Below are 20,354 nucleotides of genomic sequence, written 5' to 3'. Positions count from 1 at the left end.
AGATGAAAATCTATTTTTTTTATGTTTTACTTTGTACACGCACCATGATGTAATTACCTCAATCAAAACCTATTTTACTGTCTAAAGTTATATTGTTGTAAAATACAATTATTTTGTGTAGTGTAAAATCTTACAGTTTTATAAAAAAGTAATGTTTCAGAAATTGGTCATTTATTGTGGGGTTTTTTTGGGGGGTATTTTTTTGTTTGTACTTGCTAACCTAGGATAAAAAGGCAGAAGCTTACATACTGTTCACTTGTCATATTCCTCTGTTCTCTGATGAAACTTTGATTTGTAGATACTTTGTAGACACTTTAGCTCCGTGGGAATTAATGTAACAAGTATCACTGTTACAGTGTCACTGTTAATTTCATTTTGCCTCTTTGATTTACATAGGAGTTGTATTTTTTTGTTTTCATAGGAGAGGGTTTTGTGTCATAATAGCATACTTTTTAATAAATACACTTGAAATGTGTTTCAGGATCTTTTTGGAATAAAAAATCAAATTTTATGAAAAAGGTGCAATAACAATACATTTCAAATGTATTTCTTTTAACCATGTTATGTCCTCTCCACAGTTTATTGAGTGGCTCTCTTATGTAAATAATACTGATTAAATTAATTTAAGTATTTCTGTCTGTGGCTCCTTGCATGTGTTCTTTTTTTAATTATTTAATATTTTTTGTATAAAAATTGTTGTTGTTGACCTTTCCTCTCATGACTAAACTACAAAATTAGGTCAGTTATGTATGTATGGGTATGGAATCATATATGTATATATTTTTTTTTTTTTTTCCCCACAATAATCCTCCAGTAGTTTGATTTGTTTGATATATTGATCAAGTCCTCCTTCCTCAGTTGTGATGCTCTCAGTCTATAAGTGTAACTGCTTTTAGGAGAGGGGATGGACTGAGCCTGAGGAGTCTGAATGGGAACAAAGCCAACATCTGCTGGACTGTTGTAGCCCACACCCCTACAGACACACAGGATCAGGATTTGCCTGTCATGTGAAAAGCATGTAAATGTAACGCATGTGATGTGATCTAGTTTTGAGGTAAAAACAAATTTAATTCAATTTTATTAGTATTGCACTAAATCACAACATTCATTATCTCATTATATAAGGGACTTTCATTGTAAGGTCAAGGCTCTACAAAATTATCGAAAAACAGCCAACTGTGATGAGAGAAAAAAAATCCCTCTTAACTGGAGAAGCCTCCTGCAGAACCAGACTTAATGTGAGTGGCCGTCTGCCTCGAACGGTTGGGGTGAGCAGAGAAAAATATGGAGGAGAGGAGGAAAGAGAGACTACGAGCAGTTGTTCCATCATATGTTAGCTCTGTCGACTGGTTGGTATAATGAAAATAACGAGTAATATGTAATCATGTTATTAATTATTACAGCTCTAGTTATTTTTATTTGTTTTATACAATTACATTTTATTTGTATAGTGCCAAATTATAATATACATCTCAAGGCACTTTACATAGTAAGGGTGAGACCTTAAAAATTGCAGAGAAACCCAACAGTTCCCACAATGAGCAGCACTTTGGCGACTGGAGATGAAAACCTCCCTCATTAACTGAAAGAAACCTCTAGCAGAACCAGTCTCAATGTAGGAGACCATCTACCTCAGAGATACCTGCAGAATATGAGAGAGAGAGAGAGACTATGGGAGGTAAAGAACACAAAGTTTGTGACATGTAGTAAAATAAATTAATGTGGGAGCAGAGAGGGAGCGAGAAAAGTGCTCAGCGCATGATGGGAATTCCCCAAGCAATCTAAGCCTACAGCAACATTATCATAAAGCCATGTTTGAACCTCTTCTTCAGACATAATAAAACAACAGAAAAAAAACACAACATGCCTCCATACTACTTGTGTGGTGTCATCCAAGTGTCCGCAAGCCCTGACATTCATATTTGACTTGAAACAAGGCAATTTACATGCTGTTTCGTGTCGAATATCAATATATCAATGCAATACCAAGCCGTGTCAGCCAACCTCCAGCCACTACACCACTGTCGCAGCACACCCCGACACGCGCAGACCACGGAGGCTCAACCATTGCTGCCTGCAGCTTCAATACTTCTTATTCCTCTTCTTTGTCTGAGGAAATCCACCTTCCCATGCGTGGGATAGAAAAAAGCTATGTGCACAGGTCCAGTCCTATGGCTTTAGGTCTCAACTGGCTTTGTGGACCAATAGTCCTGATGATGGCAGTACAACAACCGTCTAAAGTTTAAAACTTTGAAAATGTATAGCAAATCAACCCTAAGTGCTAGAACTTCCACCAGATTGTAGGCACAACCGAGCAGAAACTTTCACACATATTGAGTTGGTGGCAATTATGAAGTCCATTACTCTGTTTGGGGGGGGGGGGGGGGGGGGGGGGGGGGGTTCTTCAAAAAGTTGTGCAACAAATTAAACCTATATCTTCCACAGTTTTTGATCAATTGACACCAAGTTCGCTAAACTGCATCTTCAGGCCGTCCTCCACAAAGAATTCCTGCCAGATTTTTGATTTATTACAAATTGAGCCCACAATGCATGCAAATGTTCTACTGTCAAAAGTAATGGAAACAGATACTGGAAATCATTGCTAAACAAATTTACAATGTTTACAAAAATAATTGACGTAATTTTTTTTCACATTTTGGTAGATGCAATGTGGAAAATTTCTGAATTTTCTCTTAAAAACTGATTTCTTTTTTATGTTTTGAAATTTATCATCATGGCCCCGACCCATTGCTGCTAATGATGATCCGATCGTAATGATCCACGCGCAAACAGGGTTCCAGAGGAGGATATCAGAGGACTTTTAGGCTAAAAACATGATGTAAGTGACACTGTTTCAAGTCGAATTTGAATGTCGGGGCTTATGGACACTTGGATGAAGAAGTGGTCGCCATTTACTCTGTTTACCCCTGAACCTCCAAAAGTGTTTTATAGACTCAAACACTTCACCCACCCCTCCATTGGCATAGTGGTGAGTAGATAATAAGTGAATTTTCATTTTTGGGTGAACTATCCCTTTAAGGGATCTGTGCTAAGAAACCAGATGTGACGACACATCTGGACCGCCTCTCGGCGCTGCGTCCTCGCATCTGTGACGTGTGACGACTGGGCGGAGCTACAGTGGGAGGAAGATAGTTATAAATACGAACAGGCCCTGTCTGTCGGGCACGGAAATCTCAATAGTTCCAACACAGAACAGGAAGGCACACGCACGGAGGACGGACACTGTATGTAAACCGATGTGTAATTGAATTCTCAGCCTCAGAGAAAACCCACACTAATCGCCACTGACCCACAGACGAAACAGTCGTCTGGCAGATGGAGAAACAGACCGGAGCTGCCGGGGCCGCGGACGGAGCAGGGCCGAACAGAAAGCACTGGGGCTCGTCGACCAATGGACCAGCCGCGGGGGAAACCCTGGACAGGTGAGCATGCTCCAGGTTCTGAGAGGGATGCGTGAGACTGAGACCTCATCTTGTCTATTTACTGTTGTGTTGCTATTCCTTAAGATGTCTTTCCCCATTCCATAGAATATTTCGTGAACTCATAGGATGATATAAGAAATAGGATTAATTAATAGGAATTGTTGCTTATTTCGCTTTACAACTGGGTCAAAACCTTTTCAATAAGCAAAGGTTATAACAGTAGATTATTCTGATAGAGTTTGGCGTGCACATACAGCAACTGATGGTAAACAGACAACAAGCTGATGGTATTTAAATGGCTATACTGTATAGGAAGGATGAAACAGGCTGACGTGTTGTTGACCAAATGATCCACTCTACCCGAGGGACAGTGTTGATGGCAACGTGAGCTTAGTGAAACTACACGGGGCTAGTTTACTGCCATGTAGCCACCGCCAATGTAGCTCACTGTGACGTCCTGCAGGGAGCGCTAATTCACAGCTATCCATTCATCACCACACGTCTGTAAATATATCTGTCGTTTTACCACAGGGTTTTCCCGATTGCTTAAACACTTCTGTCCACTCTGACATCACGTTTTCAAAACAGTAAAAACGCTGTTCAATATGAACTTTCTGTACTACATGCTTTTTTGCCTTTTTGACCCAAGTTGGCAAAAAGCTACCCAGAGGCGCTACCTTTTGGTGAATAAAGACAGGTTGCTGATTGAAGATTTGTGCAAAGAAGCCCCACACAGGTGCATTACATGTTCCTACATATGCAAGTCATTTCTTCTATAGCTGTGAATAGATGTTTTACTCGTGAAACCGATAAAGGTCTAGGTCTTTGTATGAGATCTATGTGAACTGTTGAAGAGGGTGGAAAAAGGGAAAATGTGTTACTGTATTTGCAAAATAAGACTTCTGCTGTGCTAAGAAGGTGATGATGAAGATCAAGTTAATCAAACTTTCATTACCCTGTCTCCTAATTCAGGGACCATGTCATTTGGATTGAAATGTTGTGCTTCGTGAAATGTTGTTGCATTTTATGAAATGCTGGCGTGTAATGGTAAATGCATTTTCCATTCTTATCAGATCTTTTTTTGTCTCTGTTCAGTCCAACAGGTTCCCATGTAGAGTGGTGTAAACAGCTGATAGCAGCCACCATCTCGAGTCAAATCTCAGGATCAGTCCCAACTGACATCATGAACAGGGATAACAAGGTAGCTAACATACACAAATCCTGTGTTACATCAACAAGGTATCAGGCACATAATACACTGAGCAATATTAAAAAAATATCAGATAAATAAAACACAAACTACAAAGAATAACTAGACTGCAAGCAGGTTGTTAAGGGCCCTCGCAGATTGGAGCTTGTGCATTGTGACATTACAGCCACTTCCTGTTTGTTGGCGTTCCATAGAAGTGTCACATCATCGCCTCACCAGAGTCTTAAAGCTTCCGTGGCCAATTTTAAGGTGGATGAAATGAAAAAAGTAGGCGCAGCATATCAAAGTATAAAACATGGTACTTCCTTTCACAGTTAAGGGGTGCTGTGACTATTATTGTAATTCGGCATAAAGATGTGTTCAGGGAGAGACCCTTATCTCACACATGAAGTTGGACAGTGATTAGATCAAAAAGATTCAAGTTACAGCTTGGGGTCCTCTATGAGTATTATTTAATATTATTTAAGACTTTTAATGTACTTTTGAATGATCATGTGCAATATGTATGTATGGATATGGAATCATTTTATTAACGTGTGCGCATGTGTTTAGGTTGTGTTAGTACACTGGATTGAGTGCATTGTCTTTTATTCTGTTGCATATGCATCACTAGACAGCAATTTAGATTTCGTTGTATTCTGCAGATGCAATGACAATAAAGGCTTTCTATTCTATTATCATATGGATCTGTTCAAGGTGGGACTTTTGTCGAATATGTCAAAATACATTTAGCATGTAACATGAACTTTCCTACACTGAGGTAACAGGAGTGCGTGGCACTGAGAAGAAACGCGTTAATCTGCTGATATGGTCATTCTGTGCAATGGGCCTATAACATAATTGGTCACACTTTGGACTGCACCTAATGTAGCCTCTTCATATGTTGTGGGTTATTATGTAAATTAAGAATAGTGTGTTGGTATTTGGCACAGAGACTCTGACCACTACACTGTGTACATACTGTAGATAAACCCAACTCAGTACAGCAGGGAGCGGGGAGTGATGACAGCAACAGTATTCTACATACAGAATAATGTTTGTTGTATAATATCTCTTTCTCTTTTTCCTTTTTTTCCCCTCTTTCTTCATGCTGGCTTTATCCTGCAGCAGGATTTACATGATGAAGGGCTTTGTTACCACGAAGAAAGTAATTCTGAGCATCCTTCCAATGCTTCGGCAAGTCTTTTAGTGTCTGTTCTTCCTCCTCCTCTTTGTTCTCACTCTGTCCTGCTCTGCATGTCTCATCCTACTCCTCACTGATCCTTGCTGTTGTTATATGTTGAACAACATATAAAACATGACTATTGGTTAGACACGTTCAAGGAAATGTAGGTATTTTTTAGCTTAGCCCATAAAGTCAGGATATTTCTGACCTAAACATTATGGGATTCAACATCGAATCACTTCTTGGATTTCACCATAATTGCCCATGGATCTTAAACTTTATCATATTTGCAATTGTGGTCAAAAGAACATCAGACCCCATCAGATGATCTTTTTTTCTTAACCTTGACCATGCTCACTCATTGTGCCCATTCTCAGTGTGATGCACCTGATGATCCCAAACAGTGCTCTAAAGAGCTTTTTCTCCTTTGAAATAGGATCAATTACTGCTTTGGGACACTTTGAGTCCTGTGATGCAAACTGAAGACATTTGTTGTCATCTCTTCTGAAAGGTACCAGTCATTTTGCCCATGCTGTTTGAGAAGAATTCAGCTTCTTTGTTTTAGTCTCTGGGAAACCAAAGGCAGGTTCTGAATGATGACAAAAGAGCAGCAATGGGGCGGCGTATAGCTCACCTGGTAGAGCTGCCCCCTCACCCGTAGCGGCCCGGGTTCGAGTCCGACCCGCGGCCCTCTGCTGCATGTCTTCCCCCACTCTATGTCTGCCCCCCTTCACAGCTTACTCTCTCTCTGTCCTCTCCAAATAAAATTTAAAAAAGAAAAAATAATAATAAAAAAGAAAAAAAGAGCAGCAATGAGGTGAAGTGGAACAACGCTTTTGGCCATGTCTGTATCATTATTATATACTCGTTATATTAGCCAAAGAGCAATATAATATTATCAATGTAATATATGTGGATGAAAGGCAAAGGCAGATTACCACACACCCACATCACTTCACGTCCGGTTCAGTTTGAGGTTACTTCTTTGCACTGTCACAAAGTATTTGCTGATTGTGGGAGCTGTTTGGTTTCTCTTTAACATTGCAAGGTCTTAAACATAATATGTAAACTGCCTTGAGATAAGATAGGTTGTTGTTGTTTGGCGCTATGTAAATAAAATTTAATTTAAATTACCTGAACAGATATTATTACTAGAACTAAGAGATATGATAAAAACAACATTCCCTAAGTGCAGGTGGTCTGGTGCGTCTTCAGGTTGTCCCTCCCCTCATCAGAAGACTTTTGTTTAGAAGGTTTCTGAGGGAGACAAAGGTCTTCAGAGAACCGTAAAATAATTTAGCCTATTCCGATACATTTATGAAAGATATAGATTCTCGTCAGAGGGAATGATCTACCTTTGTCAACTGGTAGAGCCATATATAACCAACCCGAAATGTACGAGCAATGTACTCAAAGTACCACAGACTGTCTGCATCGCTCTAAGTTTCTTTGCTTGTTGGAGTTACTTATATTGATGCAGTGGGTGTGTAAGCAGCAAGATAACTAGACATAGCTTTATACTTTTATCCTTACATTTAAGTAGGTTTATCTTATGAAATTAAATATTGATTTGGAATGGGGGATAGATAGTTAACAGATTTACCTTGTGACGGCTCCCCTCCCTCCCTCCCCTCTGTCTCTCTCTGAGACTCCCACAGTCAGCCCTCACCAAAATGACTCTACACTGTTTTGCGGTGCACCATGGCACAGGAAGAAGGGTTCATATGTTTTTATCGACTAGTAATTGCAAACGTTTCCACAAAAGTGTGGCCAGTGTGTTAAACTAAAGCCCATTATAGAGGCTAGCTACATCTTGTGATTAAGTGAAATGTTTAATCTCTCATCCAAGAGGCTTCTTCAGTTCATTTCAGTTAACCAGGTCTTTTTAGATTCATATCTCGTGGCCCCGAGTTATTTATCTCGATCCCAGGCGTTATGTCATGGTCAAGTATTATATTTTTTCCCAAAATTTTAACAGGGGTGCTCCGTAACTTAAACATTCACACAATCAGATATTTTTTGCCAGCTGTCCTTCCTGCATTTAACAGCTGTAACTGTGTTCTTTTAGCCTGGATAATGTGTTTGTACTCCTTGTATATTCCTACTAGCCTTTATCAGATTGCTGCTCGTTTGTGAAATATGCGGCTCTGCTGCCAATCAAACTTGTCCATGTTGGGAATTGGTCATATCCCATAAACATTGCCCCTTTGATGTGCACACGCTCATATGTAGAGTAGGAAAGCCTGGATGGACATAACGAGTTGATAACCAGTTGAGTGTGCCTTTAGCCTCACTGCGTTTGTAAAGTTAAGTCAAGCCGGATTACGGAAAGATATCTGTGGTATGTTGAGCTCACTTCGTAGCACAGGCCCCTGAAGAGCAGGACTATTGCAGATTTCATCATTTTTGTGATAATATCAGTTTTGAGACCTAAAGGCTAACGTTAGCTAATGCTACGTTCACATCACAACATTGTAAAGTTTGCTATCACATATCGGGGCACTATTTAAATTATTGTTAGTTGTCCTATACTTGTAGGAGTACATGAGTATTAGTTTATACCATTCGTATCTGCTACTGTTTGTTAAAATACTATACTATGTTTTATGTCAGGGTAGAGAGAGGGGGGGGGGGAGGGAGAGAGAGAGAGAGAGAGAGAGAGGGAGAGAGAGAGAGAGGGAGAGAGAGAGAGAGGGAGAGGGAGAGAGAGAGAGAGAGAGAGAGAGACTGTTTCCTGATAAACTTTTAGTTTGATAGGTGCTTGTGTGTTAAATGCCAGCCCATGTCATCCGCTGTGGAGAATATGTGCTGCAGGGAGGTGGATGCCTTTTGGGCCCAGTTGGAGAATCTTACCAGCAGACCAGAGATTGCATGCCTGACCCTGCACCAGTGCTACAGATAGCCAACATGCAGGCGTGGCCCTCTCCAGGCCAGCAGACATGAGTATGGTTTGAGCAGATGCACCTTATCACATAAAATGTTTTTTGTCGTGAAATAGTAGGTAAACACAGGTGTTACTAATCTAATTCTACTAATCTTAATAATTAAGGTTCTATACCTAAATATAATAGAACATATGTTAATGTAATTAGTAATATCCATGTTCAACTACTATTTAATGTCTAAATGCATATGCAAATAGCACAGATAAGAAATATCTGTATCTGTAGATACATAGTTAATTGGAGACAATATTAAAAGTCAATATCATGTAAGGCGTTCATATTACCATAACAACCCGTATCACACCATGTTATGTTAAAGACTATTAACGATGGATATTGTTTCCTTATCCCTCGACAATACCGCTACACAGCATACAGGCAGGTTATCCGCAGGGCCTATGGTATTCTTGGAAGGCACATTAGGAAGCCATTACCCTCGTGTCGTTTCTGCCATAAGAGAGCATTTTCCAGAAGAGGGTGGACTTTACAAAGGCTTTGAATGGCTCAATTTGTGGGATAACCAATACAATATACCATAATCCGAGTGTGTTACTGTATAAAAACCTTGTGAACTTGAGGTCAGCCATATATATCATATTTTCAGTCTGTACAGCATATGAAAACCTCTTTCAGAAGACCCTTATAACCCAAAAACCTCAGGAAGAGCAACAGAGGGATCCATCTCTCAGGACAGATGTGGCCTGTGCTGCTTCATCTGATAAGAAATTATTAAAACTTAGTGCTGCTTAAAACCAATATAAATGTAATTCTGTAAAGAGAATTACAATATAACTGAAAGCACAGACAACACCATCTAGGCGTGTGAGGAGCCCAAGGACTCTGTAAGAAGGTTTAAACGGGATCTTTGAAAAGAGTGAGCAGAGGTAATACCACAACTGAAAGTATATTTAAAAAGGTTCATTACCAAAACATGGTGACTAAACTAAATGTGTCATAGGAGCTAACCATATGATGGCTTCAACTTAATAGGGAGGACTACACAGCCACCTTTGTTGAACTTTGGGTAGCGAAGCACATATCGCACCTCACCATCACTGGTTCGAGCAACCTCTTGGCTGCCATTACTGTTAAAATGCAGGGCTGCCAAGAGATGGCTGTAGAAAAATTTGATAATGCAATTCAAAAGTTGTACAAATAAAAAGTGCCATTAACTATCCCAGTTGATTAAGTACACCTACGAATTCTAATGCAGTCTAATACAGCAGCCCTGCAATATATTCCGCCTTCATGAAGGTTATAATGTTTTTTGTTCCAACTGTGTTGATAACAAAACTTCATGTCAACTTCCGTCAGGGATGCTGGAGGTCAGTCAGAGCTGGATGTGCTGAGATAAAGTATATATAATGTCGTCATATAAAATGCATCCCCCCGACATTAGGGGGTGCTGCAGCCCCATCAGCACCTATGTTAATTTGCTGAGTCTGCAGTTTATGGCACAATAAACTAAATTCATTTAAATTCAAGGGGTTTTGCATGTTTAGTCCATCCCATTTTTATCAAACAGGTTTTTACTGCTGTGTTACTTTACATTATTTTTAGCTCTACTTATTCATCATCACATAAAATGTACCTGCTTGTGGCAATGTTCTTTTCCACCGGGGTCTCCCCACAACAGCCAGAGACAAACCATTTTGGCTTTAACATCACAGTGTCAACTTCACAATTTGACAGTGGCCATTTATTGAATTCCTTTTTTTCTCTTTTCCCTTGCAAACTCGGTTAGTATAATAAGCGCCAACATGACTGGCTTCCTCCTGCCTATAGGTGGCAGAAGTGGACTATAAATCTCAATATATAACAGGTTATTCAGAATACATTGCTAATGCTAGCTAACATTAGCTTTATATGCTAGTGGGCCGGGTTTGCATATCTTTATATAATCCATAACAGACAGTGCTGCCACACAATTAATTCCTTCATTCATGCTGAAATCATCATGCTGACTCATTTGAACGCTAGCAGACAACAGAAATACAAGACTTACTGTGCACAGATCACATTTCCTTTGAGCAGTGGAGGCAGAAGCTGCTGCCTGTGTATTGATGGAATCGCATTTGCTGTCAGTCTCACATTGTTCTGGCTTCGATATTATAATAATAATAATAATAAAAATAATACATTTCATTTATTGGCGCCTTTCAAGGTACTCAAGGTCACCTTACAAGGCAGAGATAAAAACATTGTATCAAAAAGATCAATAAAATGAACGGTGAATAAAACATGTAGTTTGGCCAAATGGAAGACAATCAAACTGAATATGCCAGTTTAAGAAGAAGAGTTTTGAGATGGGATTTGAAAATGGAGAGAGAGTCAATGTTACCAATGTCTGGTGGGAGGGAGTTCCAGAGGTGGGGAGCAGAATGGCGGAAGGCTCTAGATCCCATGGTTGTCAAGCTGGCAGGTGGTACAGTGAGGTGGATGGAAGAAGAAGACCTGAGGGTGCGGGAGGATGTGTCAATGTGTCAATGTGCAGGAGTTCAGAAAGGTATAGAGGAGCAAGATTATGGATGGCCTTAAAGCTGAGGAGCAGAATCTTAAAAACAATGCCGTATTTGACCGGTAGCCAATGAAGCTGCTGGAGGATAGGAGTGATGTGATTTATGGAGGGGGTTCTGGAAATTATGCGAGCGGCAGAATTCTGGATTTATTGAAGTTTATGGAGAAATTTGTGAGGGAGACCAAAAAGAAAAAAGTGACAGTAATCTAATGTACATATGTAGGCGAGAGGATGCAGTTAGGTTTGGTGGAAAGGTAGAACTGTGTCATCCACATTGAAATGGGAATTGACAAGAGGAAGAAAGTAGCTGATAATAGCCGATATGCCATCCATATAGGCGTGCGATAGTGAAAACAAGCATTTGTAGGCGCAATGCTGAAATTCGCCACTGTCTGCTCTGAATTTTTCCATTTATGTCTTGTAAAAAAATAAAATATGATAATTTTTAAACCAGACTAAGTATAAATTTTGTATAAAAATAATTTTACCTGCAAGTTGCTGTTTAAGTTAGTTTTGTGGTTATCAGTGTGGTGATGACTATCGGCTGCTTAGTAAAACCCTGACACAAATACTATTAGTAATACTCTGTTAGGTGTCTGTATTAAAGGCTGTACTATAGGTCAATGTTGTTTTCCCTCTGACTGGTCTGTGTTCTGTTCAGAACCTGTCAGCACTGAGATATGGGGCACAAGTCGGAACATTCCAGAACCAGGTTCCTCTGCTGCCAGGAGAGACCATCCGCACTACAGGTATATATCTCACACTTTCACCCCCTTTCTAAAAACTCTGACAAGTCATTTAAATATTGTTCATGTGTCAATGAATCCAATAATAATGTTATCCTGTTTCTTTCTGTGTATGTGCTGACGTGCAGTCAAGGATGTGATGTATATCTGTCCATTCAGTGGTCTGGTTAATGGGACCCTGACCATCACAGACTACAAATTCTACTTCACCAGTGTGGAAAGGGTACTGTAGTGTGTACACCACATATATCATTTACTCAGCAGAGCTTCAATACCATCAAACGTCCTTTAATCTACAGTCCACAAACTTGATCAGTTGATGATTGAGTGATGTAAGCTGGGGGTCTGTTTTTGTATCTGTATAATGTGCATTTCTTAATGTCAATCTTTATACATGCAGGAGTCTCCGTTCATTCTTGACGTTAACCTGGGCGCTATCAGCAGACTGGAGACGATCAGTGTTCCCAACCAGGGAGAGAACACCAAAGGACTTGAACTGGTCTGCAAGGTAACACTTATTTACACACACAACGTATGGCTCACTAATGATGCATACTGCTCATGGAAAACATTGTTTTTTATAAGTTAATTTATTTCCTTGATCTGATATTGTCTTTTTCCAACGTTTATTACAATTTATAAACCCCCACATCTCTGCATCAGGACATGAGGAGTCCCAGGTTTGCCTATAAGACAGAGGAGAGCCATCCAGATGTGGTTGAGGCGCTGGCTAAACATACCTTCCCCCTCTCCCACAACCTGGTCAGTTTCCTTCTAATGTCCTAAATATTGGCTTGATATGATGTACAGTGAGTGTGAATTGTGCTTCAAGGCCAAAGTAAAAGATTGAAAATGCTCAGTGGCTTGTTACTTGAAGAATGTTTTCAATTTGTGTTGGATGGAACATGTTAAGCCTGTTGGGAACCTCCAGTAGCCAATAGTGTAGCAACATTTGATATTGATTGCTCTAAGGCAAAGGTTGAGATGAGAGGTAGGATTATATCAGGGTAGAAACAACAGAAACAAATGTCCTCACTGCAGAAACTCAGCCTACATCCCCAGCAGCTGTGCCTCAAGTTTGGCTGGCACTACACAAAAAAAACAGTATTCAGTGGTGGGAAGCTGGTTAGGAATCATGTCATTCAGGGCTCCAAATAAAATATTTAAACTTTTTCATTTAGGGACACCAGCACATAATTTAGGTGCACCCAAATTTTTTCACTGCACCTGTTACCACTCAATAATACACCAAATATACCTTTGACAGTTCCAATACAAATATTTAGGTATAAAAAAAGGTAGGCCTGTCACAAAAACAAGTTTTGTTGGATGATATTTTGTCCCAGAAATTATTGCGATAAATTATATTATTGTCATCATTTTAAAACTAATTCAAACCACTGGTACAAAGATAATATTATAGCATAATCATGCAAGTAAACCTTTTAAAAGAGCAATGAACGTAATTCTAAAGAATATTCAGTCTGACAATTGATACATCATAAATAAATAAGATATAAGCCACAGACAACCAAAACAATTTTTAAAATGGACTTTCTGGCTTTAATATTTATTCAAAATTGCTCTTGAATAAATATTAAACAATTGGCACAGGATATATGTTGCCAGCTTGTAACAATTCACCTTATTTAAAAAGCTCTAAGGGAAATGCACATAAGCAAAATTTAAAGGTGCGGGCGGATCTGACTCCTGTTTAGTCAATGTCTGATACCTGGTAACACAAAATGGTTAGAAACTTATAAAGCATGGAGGAGACATATGCGTTTGCCTCACAGTAACTAAGGTAAAATTATCAATTAACGAAAAAACACAGTTTCATAGGTAAACACTGTATATTAAATCAAAACCAGACCCAGTCTGCACTTTAACACCAAGGCCGGGCGGCAATATATTTCATACAACACAAAACGTGTCCCAAAAAAACTGAATAGTTCAACAACATTTATAAACGAAGTAGTCCACTGAATGATTGTCCAAACTAAGGCGAAATATATAAACACCCATGCCACCAAGGATAATTTTTAATCGCACTAGACGATTTCCTATATCCTAAACAAAAATGAATTTTTTTAATCAAATCAATTTGATTAATTATTAGATAATGAAACAGTTGTTGTCTACACAATCTCAAGGACAAAATCTTCCAGTTCTTAAAGTTATTCCTTAAATCGTATCAGTGTGAATACTAATGTATTTAGAGAACACTATGTTTTCACCTCTAGAGAATTAACTACAACTTGTAAACTTCCTCAGTACGTATTTTACTGTATGTAAAGTAAGTGAATTCTAACAGACTTCCTGTCACATCCTCTTGCAGCCTCTTTTCGCTTTTCTTTACAAGGAGCAGTTTCCTGTTGACGGCTGGAAGGTGTACGACGCAGCAGCCGAGTACAGGCGTCAGGTAACACAGCGACTGTGACACTGATTCAGTCTGCTCCCACTACTCCCATGGGCTCCCACTACACACTTGGATTCTTACAGAGCAAGGAGAGCATACCTCGTCATAATACTACTATATATACCATGTGACTACATTGACCCATTGGTAGTCTCTAAATTGCTGTTAATGTATAGCTTTATAGCTGCATTTGTACGAAAACAGTTGCTTTCATTTAGTTTTTTCAGACCCTTTCACTTTGCGGTTCTGTCTACTCCTTTAGTTATTTTTTACATTTAACAGAAAAGACAGCCATTATGCCCCTTGAGCATCTGGAAGACATTTTGTAAAACATGTGCAGGAAGTGTTGAGTTTCATTAGAAGTATCTTAACAGCAATCAAAAAAACGGTTAAATGGAAGCAACAAGAGGTATTTAGTGAATGAAAATTAGATTTTTGTTAGAGAGGGTAACTTGTTGCTGTACTGATAAAATCAGTGCTTTATCATGACAACAGATAAACTAGTAATCAAACAGCTGAAGTGAACAAAGATCATTGTCAGTATAGAGAAAAGAATGGTGTGGAGCATGACTGATTATAGCACAGCTTTCTATGTAATTATTAATTTGAAAATTTGAAAATAATGGAGTAGGTGTTAATGTGAAAAATATGCACATATTTTATACTATATTGTATGTAATGTACTTGTCAGACATTTAACTCCTCAGTATTCTTATGGTTTCTTTCTTGTGGTTGAATTTGCTTGGCCAGGGTCTCCCAAATGAAAGCTGGACCATTAGTAAGATTAACAGCACCCATGAACTGTGTGACACCTACCCCTCCATCCTGGTCATCCCTACCAACATCATAGATGAAGACATCAAACGTGTTGCTTTGTTCAGAGCTAAGCACCGCATACCGGTCTGTCTGAGAGCCGCATAACAATTCAAATACAAATAAAAAAATGTGGATAAAGAGGCAGAACTCTATGGTGTGGTTCATTGTTCTACAGGTCTTGTCCTGGATCCATCCAGAGTCTCAGGCCACCATTGTACGATGCAGTCAGCCCTTAGTTGGACCTTCAGATCGTCGCTGTAAAGAGGATGAAGGCTTCTTCCAAATCATCATGGATGCAAACGCCCAGTCCCATAAACTCACCATCTTTGATGCCCGGCAGGGTAGTGTGGCAGTCACTAACAAGGTTAAGGTCATTCATGTATTTTTGTTGTTTTTCCTCTCCCCTCGCTGTCATGTTATGCTTCGACTCAGACATTGTTTTCTACCTCTTTTCAACCCTTACACTCTGACATCCTCCACCTCTGCTGCCTCCACCACATGAAGGCAAAGGATGGAGGGTATGAGAGTGAAAGTTTCTATCCAAACGTGGAGCTGAACTTTCTCGAAATCCCCAACATCCATGTTATGAGAGAGTCACTGAGGAAGATGAAGGACGTGGTTTATCCCACCATAGATGAAGCTCACTGGCATTCTGCTATTGACCAGACACACTGGTTGGAGTACATACGGGTAAATCTAAAACACAAACACACCCCAAAGAGTAATAGTGGTCTTCAGTATTGTACTTTCCTTTGGTTGGTTTATTAACTTACAATTTATAGAACAAACTTTTCTAAGTAAACCACTAACTGCAGAGGGTATAGAGGGTATATTATTCATAAATTGTACTGACAATGTCTTGTGTGTAGCTTTTATTAGCGGGAGCAGCAAAAATAGCTGATAAGGTGGAATCTGGGAAGACATCGGTAGTGGTACACTGCAGTGATGGCTGGGACAGAACTGCTCAGCTCACCTCTCTGGCCATGCTGATGCTGGACAGCTACTACCGCACACTCAGAGGATTCCAGGTCACACACTGCACAACACAATATCAACTACGTATATGCTGTAGTCATATGTACAGTGTAATCATGTTGGTATACTGTATGTTGCAGGTTCTGGTGGAGAAGGAGTGGATTAGTTTTGGACACAAGTTTGCCGCAGTAAGGAACTGGGAATAATAATTGTGATTGTGGTCATGTTCTTGCTACCAGCTTGTTAGTTAAAAATTGAGAGTACAATAAGATCACTGTCAGTGATAACTGTAAGACTGATAAAAACATAATGTTAGCTTTATTTTAAATTTGTTAGGCAGCTTCCAAGTTCAAATTTCTATGTGTTGATTGCTGTATCCAATTTAATTGTCTCTTGGTTTTAATAGTTTATTGTTTAATTTTGAGCAGTGGTTTTCAAGCTTTTTGAGAACCGGAGCCCTCATGATTACCTTACATGCCTTGTGGCAAGGAAGGCTGTAGGCAAATCATTATCATTCTGTTGCACATCCATGTCAGATGCATTTGGAACATAAACTATGCAGATAGTGAGCTGTTGTCATTTACACCTAGCTGAGATCTGATTGCACTATGTTCTGCCTGTAGTTACACCCATATTAGAATAAGTTTTAACCTTTATTTTAATGTCTGTCCAGTTGGAAATGGGGTGTTTGTTTCTCAGAGAAAGACACAATGAAAACAGTAGGAAGCTCTTGCAGAGCGAAATTATTTAAGACTGGCTGTGATGTAATATTAGTTAGAGTTAGGTAGGTGAGTAACGTTCATTAACCTAAGGATACTGCTTAACTAGAGTATCCGTATGTTAATGTGTATTACAGCTACTTATAAGCTTCCTGTTGTATTTATGGTGCCTAATTGTATGGTGCCTAATTGTAGCAGGTGTAACGCGACCTGACGTTTTGTCCACTCAAAGTATTTTCTTTCTGTGTTGTAGCGTGTGGGTCATGGCGATGAGAACCATGCTAACTCTGAGCGCTCCCCCCTTTTCATCCAGTTCATCGACTGTGTTTGGCAGATGACTCGACAGGTCAGAGTCCTTCATCCGCCTTCATAAACTTAAGAGAAAGAAGTGTGTGCGGTATTTTGAACTTATGTGGAAATGGGCCGCTTCTCTCCACTCATTATCACTACTCCTCTTCTGACTGCAGTTCTCAGCAGCGTTTGAGTTCAATGAGCTGTTCCTGATCACGGTGCTGGACCACCTCTACAGCTGTCTCTTTGGTACATTCCTTTATAACAGTGAAGAGGAGAGGGCAGCCAAGGTAAGGACCAGTTTTCTGTTAACAGGGGTTCATGAGTCTTAAATGGGTCATGTTCAAACTCTTATGTCTTGTTCAGGAGGTGCAGACCAAGACTGTGTCCTTGTGGTCCTACATTAACAGGTAAGACAGCTGCCTCATTCGAATAAGTGAATGGAGTGAATGACAGAAGTGAGTCTCTGACTGTCTGACTTTTGTTGCCCCCTTCCAGCCAGCCGGAGGACTTCACCAACCCCTTCTATGTGGATTATGAGCACCATGTTCTGTATCCACTTGTTTCCTCTAGACACCTAGAGCTGTGGACCAGCTACTATGCTCGCTGGAACCCGCGCATGAGACCACAGGTACACTTCCTATGTAGTGATGAATGGAGGGTGGGGAGCAGTATTTAAAGCAGAGGGTTGGCGACTCATCAGCAGGCAACAGTATCAAGCAGCATCCACCAACTGGACTTCTTGGAGTAATTGTTGTATTTGGAATTAGGTTTTTGTGTTGTATTTGGAATTAGGTTTTTGTACCCTAAATTTTCTTTTCTGAATTTTACCAAAAATTTTCTTTTCTATTTGAATATCCCTTCACTCCCATCATATAATGCAGGGGATCCACAGGACTGGATTGGTTTGGTTTTGCAGATTTTCTGGAAGTTGAACAACTACATGTAATCGCTGGTTGAAATTGTGAATTGTGCTAATATTATTATTCACTATTTGTTTTTCAGGTGCCCGTACACCAGACTCTGAAGGAGCTGCTGTTTCTGAGATCAGAGTTGCAGCGAAGGGTGGAAGAGCTGCAAAGAGAGATGTCCTCCCACTCCCTGTCCTCCTCCTCCCCCACTCATACCACGGGAACTCCACTGCACAATGCTGTCTGACACACACATACATACACAGGGGATGGTCCCCCTGCTGTCTAGTGACGTGGATATTTCTGTATAACACACCGGCTTGCCTGCCAATTTACCTTTAAAACACCTGTGTTGGAGTGGAATCAGTTGAATGTTTGATCCTCACCTGATTCAGGGTGCTGTGTATGAGATTTCAGAAAAGGCTGTCCTCTCTCCTACTGTTATGGGTATTGTTTGCAGTTTGACGGTTCAAGTTTGTATAAAGGCATTGCAGAGGTCCATTGCTAACAGCCTTTCTGAACAGATGCCATTAACCTCATTATTTCCGTGTCTATTTGTAAAACTGTGGCAATGAGCTTCTTCTTCTTCTTCTTCTTCTTCTTCTTCTTCTTCTTCTTCTTCTTCTTCTTGGATGAAGGTAGTGTTCAAGACACTGGCATTTTGGCCGGACCTCCCCATCCCCTGACCTACAATTAACCATATTAGTCCCCTACCATCCTCTCCAGTGTTGAATGAAGATGAGGTGAATGATAATGAATTATCCTGTGGAAACCAGGTTGCATATGAGCAGCTCCCTCTGGTGGATCAAGCCTATCCAAAACAATCACCGGCAAGGGAGCGGAGGACCAGGTCTTCAAAGCGCCCACCCCCTCCTGTCAATAGAGCCATGGGTGGTCCCATGGCTGCCGATTATAGTTCTTCTAATGCTCTCCTCTAACAAGGTTGGCCACTTTCATTATCGTGACCTACCCTCAACATGCGCAGGTGCTGAAGACAGAACTCACCCCCCATTTTGGAGGAGGTTAAAGAAAGCCATGAGAAGGGTAGAGTGTGGTTTTACTCCTCAAACAGGACAGAGGACTTTGGCCATTCTGGGGCTTGGGCAACAAACAATGCTTCCAGGTACCCATCTGGCAGGGCATTGGAACTTCCTTTTGAATATTTGGTATCTCTTTTTCCTGAAAATTCACCCAATGCACGGGCAAAGTGTATCTATGTATCCATAGGCAGTAAGGCCTGAATAACCTCGGAGACCGGCTGGGCTATGCTCAGAGGAGCAGTGCTGCTGTCAGGTGGCCTGACGTTTTGTCCACTCAAAGTATTTTTTTCCTGTGTTGTAGCGTGTGGGTCAAGGTGATGGGAACCATGCTAACTCTGAGCATTCCCCCCTTTTTTCATCCAGTTCATCCACACTGTTTGGCAGATGACTCGAAAGGTCAGAGTCCTTCATCAGCCTTCATAAACCTAAGAGAAAGAAGTGTGTGGTACCCAAGGCCTGGCTCTGCACCGTAACTGCAAGAAGAGCAAGTTCCAGCCTTCCCCAATGAAAACATTTCTGCGCATGGTTCTGGACTCCAGGAGGGTGACCATTGTACTGATTTCAGAGAGGCAGCCGGCTTTTTAAGCCTGTCTCAGTTGCAATCTCGGGTCGACTAGGGGAGCTCTGCCTTCATAGTGGGCCTGATAGAAGCCATGGTGCAAGTAGTTCCTTTTTGCTGTCTTGCACATGAAAGAATGGGTCGACGGACACTAGACTGGTGTAGGGTGACCCAACACATACATGTTCTGGAGATGAAAGCTGTTGTCCTTGCACTTCACAGTTCTTGCAAAGGTTAACGACTCACAATGTCATTGTCAGTAACAGCAGGCTACATCAACAGGCAGGGGGCCTAGGCTCCTCAACCTTTGCAAGCTGGGAATAAAACTGTGGCTCACCCCCTCTTCTGTTCACCCAGAGCAGTACATGTCCCAGGGCTGGTGATCTTAATCAGGGCAGTTTCTGTGCTATGTTTGATGCAGAAGCATGATTGGAATTGTTTGAAGAGGTTATTGTTCTCGAGGTAACTTTGGAGTTGAAATGTAACTACTTTTGCAAGGACTTTGGAGATAAATGGTAGATTGGATATGGGCCGGTAGTTGTTTTGTTCGTTTGAGACTAGTCAAGTTTTTTTTAGGTTTGGTTTGATTATGGCAAC

General features: G+C 40.4%; 1 protein-coding gene across 6 annotated transcripts; it reads left to right on the top strand.

The window, feature by feature from the left end:
• Nucleotides 1-3,116: 3,116 nt before the first annotated feature.
• Nucleotides 3,117-18,948, top strand: mtmr1a (myotubularin related protein 1a). 6 transcript variants are annotated; one of them, XM_034615346.1, is made up of 19 exons: nucleotides 3,117-3,443; nucleotides 4,539-4,644; nucleotides 5,764-5,829; nucleotides 9,238-9,240; nucleotides 11,943-12,030; nucleotides 12,156-12,250; nucleotides 12,428-12,535; nucleotides 12,691-12,789; nucleotides 14,366-14,449; nucleotides 15,197-15,346; nucleotides 15,438-15,626; nucleotides 15,767-15,952; nucleotides 16,132-16,290; nucleotides 16,378-16,425; nucleotides 17,210-17,302; nucleotides 17,424-17,537; nucleotides 17,614-17,657; nucleotides 17,746-17,878; nucleotides 18,253-18,948. In XM_034615346.1, the coding sequence occupies exons 1-19, from the start codon at nucleotides 3,337-3,339 to the stop codon at nucleotides 18,403-18,405; spliced, it is 2,025 nt and encodes a 674-aa protein (XP_034471237.1). In that variant the 5' UTR covers nucleotides 3,117-3,336; the 3' UTR covers nucleotides 18,406-18,948. The 6 variants fall into 6 exon arrangements, with proteins under 6 accessions (XP_034471237.1, XP_034471236.1, XP_034471240.1 ...); XM_034615345.1 differs by having other exon boundaries at nucleotides 5,761-5,829; XM_034615349.1 differs by lacking the exon at nucleotides 5,764-5,829.
• Nucleotides 18,949-20,354: the final 1,406 nt, after the last annotated feature.

Source organism: Hippoglossus hippoglossus, chromosome 18 (genome assembly GCF_009819705.1).
Source record: "Hippoglossus hippoglossus isolate fHipHip1 chromosome 18, fHipHip1.pri, whole genome shotgun sequence".
NCBI classification, from domain to species: domain Eukaryota; kingdom Metazoa; phylum Chordata; class Actinopteri; order Pleuronectiformes; family Pleuronectidae; genus Hippoglossus; species Hippoglossus hippoglossus.
This window is presented reverse-complemented; position numbering and strand designations above follow the sequence as displayed.

Excerpts from the sequence above, each read along its gene's own strand:
- mtmr1a (XM_034615345.1), top strand. The coding sequence starts at position 3,337 with ATGGAGAAACAGACCGGAGCTGCCGGGGCCGCGGACGGAGCAGGGCCG. Across the intron at positions 16,426-17,209 it reads TTGGACACAAGTTTGCCGCA|CGTGTGGGTCATGGCGATGA; the intron begins GTAAGGAACTGG and ends TCTGTGTTGTAG. Across the intron at positions 17,658-17,745 it reads TTGTGGTCCTACATTAACAG|CCAGCCGGAGGACTTCACCA; the intron begins GTAAGACAGCTG and ends GCCCCCTTCCAG.